The following is a 9,117-nucleotide window of genomic DNA, read 5'->3' as shown; positions in this document are numbered from 1 at the left end:
TACGCAAAATGGACCGTGTCCGCTCCGACCGGCTTTAAAGGGTTAAGCTGTGAAGATGATGCAAATTATGTCATGTGGTTGTTTCTGTAATTGGTGTGTGGTATACGAGAGCTAGAACAGAAGATAGAACTTCCCATACACATCCACAACCCTTAGATAAGTCCTTTCTCACCTGTCCCTCCTACTCTTCTTCTTCTTGCTCTCCCTTTCGTGGCTTCGCTCCCGGCTGCGGTGACGTTTACTGTGGGAGTGGTGAGACTCTGAGGATGGTGAGCGTCTTTCATCCACCTGCCGCCTGAAAAACAAAACAATTTTAAAAAATTGTCTTTAACCTATAAACTCCTCTGATGCAATATCTTAATCGTCAATGAAGCATAAAAGTGATCATGAGGAGTGCTTCGTGTACCCGTGGGAAGACTGTTCCACTCTCATCGACTCCTCTTCATCTTCCTCCTCTTTCCACTGTCTGGCAAGTTCCTCAGAATGGACGTTGATCACCTCTCTGATCACCTGCAGGGCGATCATAGAGACCACATTACTGTTTCCTAACCTTGGTTCAAACAGGAGGACCGACACGCTGAGCTTAGCATCAGATTTTCAGTTCGGAGATTCCCAGGCAGAGTTTATTTAGTATTCCAGTCAGAGTTATCATAGTTTAGCATTTTTCTAATTAGTTTCTATTTTTATTTCATTTTGACTTAAAAAAAAAAATCTGTAGTTTCCAGTTGACTCTCTTATTTCAGTTTAGTTTTTAATGTTCAAAAATGTTTCGTTTTATTTCTTCCAGTCTTGTTATTTCTACAGTGTGAAGGGAATATATTAGAGCCAAGACTCTGGAAAATCAGTGCAGATATTATATTGAAAAACACACTGAAAGTAGTTAAAATCCCGAGTTTCAATAAACATGTCTATTAATGCCTCATTAAACAAGATCTCATCTGCCGCGACCGGTTATGGTGAGAGAAGGAAGACAAGAAAACTACTTATAAAACAAACTTTACCTTGCTTCCCATAAATGTTTACCCTGCTCAACAGAATAAGCTAACATGTCTTTCAAAACTATACTGCTCCCACCGAAAATTCTCTGCCTGTGTGAAACAGACACACGTATTGTTGAGATCTGGGCAGTCAGTCAACAGTCAGATGACCAGCATCTTGCTCAGTAGAATCGAAACTGGATTCTTCGCCCTCTTGTCCATCAAGATAAAGCCTGTTTTGTCTCTGTGCCTTTTGAGAAACTGTCCAAATCAGAGTTGGGTAGGGTGATGTAGCAGAAAAACTGATAGTGGAGCAGAGGCTGAGAGTTTTCTGAGGAAAAGAACTACTCAACAATTTATCAGACAGTCTGTTCTTTTGCTGCTTTGTGGAAGTCAAATGATATAAATTAACAAAAGAAGAAAGAAAAAGCCTGTCCAGCTTCATGAACACTATATGTTGAAACTCAAGAGCACAATAATAGCTCCAGTAACTGGATTTCCAAATCAGGCTCACCAAATCCACTGGTCATTTATACTGTGCTGTCCTTCGTTTTCAATCTCAATCTCAATCTCTCAATCTCAAGGTTCTTTATTTGTCACATGCATAGTTATACATAGTTATACAAGTATAACACACAGTGAAATGTAGCCTGACACGCTCCTCCTCCTCCTCGTTTTCACCATTTTAAAGTACTGTTACTTTTGACATTTCCAACTAAAGATGGGAAAAGCGGTTCTTGTGATTCACAACACCCTTCATAATTTAAAAAAAAAAGTTATTTCACCTTCATCATGGATTGTATATAAATGAAGTAAATGATTAGAATCAGGACAACACTTATTGTTCTTTATCAACTCATTTACCTCAGTGTAGGATTTCTTGGTGATGTGAACATTTTTGGCTCTGTAGGACTGACGCCGCCTCTTGTAGTCCCTCATTTCTGCCATCAGCTCCAGTTTAGTCTTTGGTTCATTTTGTTCTTCATCTGAACAAAAACACACACAATTTTTATGTGGACTGCACCAGAGAAAGCCCAAAAAAAGTTTTCCTTCACTAAAATTACAGCAACTCTAAGTGTAGAGTTAAACTTAGAGTTAAATCTCACCTTTTTGGAGTTTGGACACCAGATCTACGTAGAGATCGTCGTTGGAGGACGATGCTTCCTTCTGTTCATTGATGACGCCGACAACATGATTGTACAGAGCCAATCGGTCGGCAACAGTGAGATCACACACGGCTCGCTTGTGGTTCTGAGGCACGTCGACCGGCTCACCGGAGTACTGACCTGATAAAGGATCAGACAAGTTTTACAAGCTGAGTGAGAAAACACAAACTAAACTGACAAGATTTTAGTTCATTTATCTAATTACAAATCCTGGACTTCAACCTCAAAACAGCCACCTGATCACTCAGAGTCAGAGGTTTGGGATAAGTTAAAGTTTTGCTTGTTTGGAATCCTGAAAAACAAAAAATTCAATCTTTCTACTTTCTCTAAATTTCTAGTTTTCTCTGCAGGAAACCCAACTCTAACCCCAGATGAGTCGCACAATAACCTGTTTGCTCTTAAGACATTAATGAGGTTAAAAAAACCAAAAACACGTCCACATAATGCAAGTCAAATGGTTAATTATTCCTAAGATCACTTCTCAAATTAGCTCTGTATTCAGCCAAAATTGGATTCTACATAAAAGTAATTTGGTTTTAAGTGTTAAAGTAGAAAATCATAAAGGCGAATTTACACCATGGACCCTGTTCTCAAAAAGTGACATAGCTTTAACACTGGCAGGAAATAAGTGCTTCAAGTTTTATTTTATTTTTATGTTTAGCGCCATCTTGTGCCAGCACAGAGCATGACATCATTGGGTCGGTTGGCTGCAGTCAATAGACTTACATTAGTTTATGTTAGCTAACTAGTAACAGAACCAATAACTGAGGGGAAAACATGGGGACTTAACTAAAAATCGGTTTAAGGGGGTCACGTTTGTGCTGCCCCCGGCTGTAACAATGAGTTTTATGTTAAAATCAAGGAATAAACAGTAATTGGTTGTTTTGCTAGCTGCACTAATAAGAGGAAATTCACCTGTTAGCTCTAATGTTAGGGTGAGGAACAAAGACAGAAGTTACTTTAAAGTTTAGTCCCCATGTTATTATCTAACATCAACGACTGGTTTTCCTTTTTGTTTTGCTGCTGTTTAGTTTCCGTTTCCTTTCAGCTTCCAAGCTCTGCTGATAACTCAGCATCAGTAAGGAACTGTGGCCTTCTACTGGAATACTTTTAGATGAAGATTTGACAGAAAGCAGAAACTACATAAGTATTTTAAACATTCAGTCTAAATATGACTGATGAGTCTACATGTATGGACTTTCCCCATCACATAAAGGGAAAAGTATTTGTATGTTCAAGGATGCAGATGTGACTGATAAGCTTCCCGCACCCAAACCCCTGTGGTTTGAAAGGATATGACAGTAAAGGATATGAGGCATGAAACCAGTGGCAGACCTCTCTAGAGCCCATCTCCTCTAATACTCACCCCAATCGCTGCAAACAGAACAAACAACACATGGATGTTAGGAGCAAAACTAGAAAAGACGTGCCGATCCTAAATTGATATTGTAAAAGCTCCTCTTTTACTAATTACTAGTTACTATTTGGTGAGGGTGAGAGCCAAAAAAGTGAACAATGAATTTACAATGAGTTTAGTGAGGACTTTAAAACTAATGGCATTTTTCTTGGTGTATAAAATTAAACATCTGAATATTCAAGAATAACCCTGTAAAGCATGTTTATCACTGGAGAGGCATGACCCTAATCCTAACCATTCTATCTGACCATGTCAAAGGGGGGAAAAAAACAAACTTTTTTCTTTTTCCAACATCTAACAACAGGTCTGGATTCTGAATGTAGGTCTGGTGGCGGGGTTGAGTCATCGCCAATGATGAGTTGGCGATGACAGAGTTAACTTTGTACCTTCGCTTCTAGTAAATGTACGTTGGTGTGTTGTACTTAGAAAAATAACGCACAGAATAAAATGAGCTGCTACCTTGCCAGAAGACTCCTTCCATCCTCATCATTGGTGCAGCAGATCTCGCCTGTAGGATCACCTGATGCTGGGTGGTTTTGTCTGCATGATGAATGAGAACAGAAAAAACATTACTAAAACATTCCTGACCGAAAAATTCCATCCTGACCTTCCTTTCTACTACAAATGAGTTTCACTACGCGCCAAGACAAAAGAATCATTACTTAACGTTCAAAGAACATTTAGTAAACAATGAAATGAAGGCGACATATGTTCTTTTTCCAAGAAATAAAAAAACAGTAATATTCAAAATGATTTATATAATTAACTAGATAAAAATGGCTTTCAACAGGGCACATAACAATATACATCTTTTTTACTGCACTACAAACTTTTTAAAGTACATTTAAAAAGAACGAAGAAAACTAAATTGAGTGTTTCTTGTTGAGATTGTTTTATTTCATTTTTTTCAAAAATGAATTATCTCTTCCTTCTTTTAGCAACACAAGTTGCAAAACTTCAAAAGAAAACAGGTGGTCTTCTAAAAAGATCTAATCTCACTAGGGTGAACTTTGGTTATACTAAAGAAAGGTGATAATTTCCAGAGAAAGTCCTCTGTGATGACTTACCCATTGTAAAGCTTCTGACGCTGGTGTTCTCATAGCTCACGGAGGGGTCGTACATCTCCGCCTGCAAAGTAGTGATAAGCTTTACAGCTCTTTCAATTATTAAACACAACTTTACATTAACACTGGAGGTTAGGAGGTTTTCAGTAGTCTGTTGCACAATAACAAGAAGCTTTTGTAGTCTACTTTACTGCTTTTGCCCTGCTGTCTCTGGTCCAATTGCCAGGTTACAGCAGCAGATTCCAGCACCAACACATTAATCTGTAATTAACTGTGTTACCTGCTCCTCGGCAGAGTAGCCCATCTTTTTTAGCTTGCAGGAGGCTTTGTGCTTCTCCATGGTCCTGACCGGGACCCTGTGGTGAGGGTCATAGGGACACTGCTCCATTGGTTCCTGAGAATGCAAGCATATTACATTAGCAAATAATGAATTTAAATTAACATCAGGTATGAATTACACAGAAGCATTATTAACATGCCATTGCTGTAACACAATTACCTTCTGAAAGGTTTTTTTCTGCAGTGTTTATTAAAACTGTTTTATAAGGACTAAACAACCTCATGGCCAGAACTCAATACAATCTGAATTGTGTAAATATGTATGAAAGCTAATAATAAGCATATTTTCCTGTGATGTAACAACTAGCACCACAAATTAACCCCATAGCAAAACTCGTTAAAATAGGTCTAATTCAAACTGAGAATTAAATGTCTTTGTAAAAATTGGATTTAGATGTCATTAACTTTTGTCTGCTCTCTCCCGTACTTGGCGTTTTGCCGTTGTTTTTGTATGTCCTTCTTTCCTTGCCAAGTTCTATTGAATGCTGTTCAAGAAATCTTCCTAATGTAAAGTTTAAAGGGAGTTTTTCCTTTCAGTCATTGACAAATGCTGCTCAGAGCGGGAATTATGACTTGAAATGTCACTATTTTGAATCTTCAGTACCAGAAAATGATCGCCAAGAAGATACAAATGTATATGTGGTAATCAAAAGAAGGAAAACTTGTACTATTTCATGTAAACAAAGACATTTAAACCAAAGTGTAGCTTCAAAAGCATCCTCGTTGAAACTTTTGAGAAGAGCACATTAAAAAAATAAATAACAAAAAACTCAGGAAAAGAAAGCATGTCTTTTATCCTGTCTTCCTTCTCTCACCCCAACCGGTCGCAGCAGATGGCCGCCCCTCCCTGAGCCTGGTTCTGCCGGAGGTTTCTTCCTGTTAAAAGGGAGTTTTTCCTTCCCACTGTTGCCAAAGTGCTTGCTCATAGGGGGTCATATGATTGTTGGGTTTTTTTCTCTGTATCTATGAAGCGCCTTGAGGCGACTTATGTTGTGATTTGGCGCTATATAAATAAAATTGAATTGAATTGAAAAGCGGCCTTAAACAAATCCGGTAAATATTATAAGATGCAAGCATAAAAACACTATTAGAAGACACATGACATATTAATTATCGTTTTTTTATTACATCAGACGTAGACCACTAAAAAAGCCAAAATAGAACCACATTACAGCAAATAAAAGTGCCAGTTGGGCGAGAGCAACCAGCAAATCTACCACCAAGCTTGAGTGACTTCAGAAAAAAATATTAGAAACTCACCGAAAACGCCCCAAACTTAGCTTAGCTTAGGCAGCAGAGAAAAACTCCATTATAGTCACTTAAGCAAATCTCTCTGGACTCAAACTTAGTTAAACGCTACGGAAAACAAAACATTCCGAGAAGGTTTTCTGCTGTTTTGACTGAACAATAAATGCTAACATTAGCCAAACAAACGCTAGCTACCTGGTTGGCGTTCTTGTAGTCTAGCGACCATCCCAGCGTTTCAAATATGTCGTTTATCTGTTTTTTGCACTTTTCAGTAAATTCCGTCAGCTCCTGAAGACGCTCCATGCGGTCCTGTAGAGTTAGCGGCGGTAATGAATCCGACATGATGGGTTTATTTTCCTTGAAATCACAAGGATCGTTCACTGTACTGGAGAGCGGAACATCCTGCGCACAGTGATGACGGAAGAACAATAGCGATGCATGCTGGTAGTTGAAGTCCAATAGTTGCTATATTATATTATATTATATTATATTATATTATATTATATTATAGTAATTCAGAAATTAGTTGTAACTTTTTTATTTGTATACATAAGTATCAAAGACAAGGACTCATATAGAATACAAACATATCTGATAAATACAGAACTCTAAACCATACAGTCATAACGCAGTGGATTTTAGAACTGTGCAGCATAGTTTGATTCTTCTTGTCCCCTTGAGTATACTCAATTCACACTGATGGAAAATTGTTCTCCAAGTGCTCATTTCTATGGTATGATATAATATTTCTGTCCCATTGGTGATCGTTGTAACAGGTTAGTGCTTTGTAGGACTTTAATTGGGTGAGAGGTGTCACTCTGTCACTGTGCAGTTTAATAAACATAAGAATTACTTCGGTCATATGATATGAGTGGTGAAAAGTGATGAACTTTTAACCCAAATCAACACCTATGGGACATCTTCTATTGGATTTTTTACTATCATCATATAACACCAAATGATGGCATTTCTTAGAAGAGTGGCATTGACTCCCTAAGCTTTGGAGACATGTTAACACCAGGTAGGCTTTTCAGCCCTGCGTCTTCATAATACATACAACTGCATTTCATTTAAATTTGTCGTTTGACTGTGAATTAAATTTTATTTACAGAGCGTACAGTGAAACTGAGAAACACTGAAAGGCACTCCGGCTTCATGTGGGGTACGGCTGGTTTTCTTGTGATGTATCTGGATCCAGCAGATCATCTGCATAAATATCCTCTGTTCTGGGAAGAGATACACAAGCAACAAACTTTTTCAACCATATGTAGTATGTTTGTACGAACTGCGGTGTATTTATGTGTTAGACAAAAAAAGGTTATGAGGTGTACAAGTGTTAGTTGTGCAAAATAATATTTAAACAGTTACTTTATTTGCTGTAATAATTTTGGTATATGATATAATAATTCTTAAATACTTACATTACTTCCAGAGTGTCTTCAACTGCAACCTCCTCTACAACTTCCACTCCAATGATCACGTTCCTCCTCACTGCTTAAATCAAATACAAGAACATTTTGATATGTCTCAAATGGATGCCTGCATAAATATATGTGTGTGTTGGCTGAATGACAACAGCAATCTCAGCTTTAAACACTCCGATGGAACATCTTAGTTCAGTACATTGAATATCACAATTGCTAAGGTAAAGGGAAAGGATATCATTAAGGAAAAGACCCTAGAAACTAGGTGTAATCTCACCTCCACAGTAGATAAATGGAGATCCTGATGAGCAGTGACCCAAAACATCTTGTTCCCTCTGTCTATAAACACATCTCTGGGTTTCCATCCCTGGACCTCCACAGCACTGACAACCCATGAAATGCTGGAATACATCTCCTTGCTCAGCTTCAACCACTGTTATTTGCTGCAAAGGAGCACCCGCGTCATGCTGACACAGCCCTGTGCTGTTGGGAATCCCTGAGTGGACCTGAGGCTCATAGATGGACCACTGACCATCAGCAGACTGACTGATAATGTCACCACATCCTGAAGAAAGATATGTGAGATACAAAGTTAACTTGACCAATCAGTGGCTGAGGTCGAGCTATACATTACACTAAACAACAACCAAAATATACATGGCTTATTAATGCAGAGGATGGCTTAGAGTTACACGTCATGGCTGAATCATATGTCTGAACCATCTGTTTCCTCCACCTGCTGATTAGACCTGCTGGGTTTGGACTAAAACCGTGGTCAGCAGTCAGCAGTATACTGGTACACATTCCCACGCACACATACACACACAACAAATATACAGAAATAGCAGGGAGTGTGGGGTTTCACAAACAAAAAAACAACATTAAATAGGATTAGATTTGTTAAGATTTGTAATTTATACCATTTACTCCAGTGGTGAAAGCAGTCATGCTACCAACAGTAAGTCTTTGCAAACTCATTCTTCAGCAATAAGAGATACTTGGATTTGAATGTGACTTTTGTTACATAATGTGGCAGCTAAGGAGAGAAAAAAATTGAGCATATGTACTTGTTTAGCTCTCCTCTTGGGAAATCAACCTACACTTTCATTTTATGCACAATGATGACTTGGATCCTTATTGATATTTCTATTATTTTATTATCAGTTAATATAACTAAATACAACAGCACATCCTTTTTATTAGTCTAGGCCAGATAGTATGTGTGATATCGTTCAGTTTTTTAAATGACATTGTGATCAACTGAACACACATGCATTTTCTTTTTTTTCTTTAAAAAATGTTATGTTTGTCATACGTTCCATGTAGATTTGCTCTCAATGAGTAAGGTTCTGTATGATGTCATTTAATAATTAGATATGCTTTTTATGCATTTTTAGTGCCTACTTTTTGTTATGTTTCCCATTTTTTAACCTGTCCTGCTGCATTTACAGCTGCAAAAACCTGACATCTCAGACCTACCTG

The 9,117-nt window shown here is 38.0% G+C and overlaps 1 protein-coding gene across 2 annotated transcripts; it reads right to left on the bottom strand.

Annotated features, from left to right (window-relative positions):
* Positions 1 to 66: 66 nt before the first annotated feature.
* snrnp48 (small nuclear ribonucleoprotein 48 (U11/U12)) lies at positions 67 to 6,556 on the bottom strand. Of its 2 annotated transcripts, none has more exons than XM_005750808.1 (8): positions 6,407 to 6,556; positions 4,905 to 5,018; positions 4,628 to 4,688; positions 4,020 to 4,100; positions 2,084 to 2,263; positions 1,842 to 1,963; positions 407 to 510; positions 67 to 295 (listed from the first exon to the last, which is right to left on the bottom strand). In XM_005750808.1, the coding sequence occupies exons 1-8, from the start codon at positions 6,551 to 6,553 to the stop codon at positions 169 to 171; spliced, it is 936 nt and encodes a 311-aa protein (XP_005750865.1). In that variant the 5' UTR covers positions 6,554 to 6,556; the 3' UTR covers positions 67 to 168. The 2 variants fall into 2 exon arrangements, with proteins under 2 accessions (XP_005750865.1, XP_005750866.1); XM_005750809.2 differs by lacking the exon at positions 6,407 to 6,556 and adding an exon at positions 6,224 to 6,377 and having other exon boundaries at positions 69 to 295.
* Between the last annotated feature and the right edge of the window lie 2,561 nt (positions 6,557 to 9,117).

The sequence above is a fragment of the Pundamilia nyererei genome, unplaced genomic scaffold (genome assembly GCF_000239375.1).
Source record: "Pundamilia nyererei isolate P.nyererei 1_Seehausen unplaced genomic scaffold, PunNye1.0 scaffold00289, whole genome shotgun sequence".
NCBI classification, from domain to species: Eukaryota; Metazoa; Chordata; class Actinopteri; order Cichliformes; family Cichlidae; genus Pundamilia; species Pundamilia nyererei.
The sequence above is the reverse complement of the archived record's forward strand: the minus strand, read 5'-3'. Positions and strand labels throughout refer to the sequence as shown.

Bases quoted from the DNA above. Each gene is read 5' to 3' on its own strand.
- snrnp48 (XM_005750808.1), bottom strand. From the start codon at position 6,553: ATGTCGGATTCATTACCGCCGCTAACTCTACAGGACCGCATGGAGCGT. The intron at 2,264-4,019 runs GTAGCAGCTCAT...ATCCTTTATCAG, and splicing joins GGAAGGAGTCTTCTGGCAAG to GTCAGTACTCCGGTGAGCCG. The intron at 296-406 runs GTACACGAAGCA...TTTGTTTTTCAG, and splicing joins GTGGAACAGTCTTCCCACGG to GCGGCAGGTGGATGAAAGAC.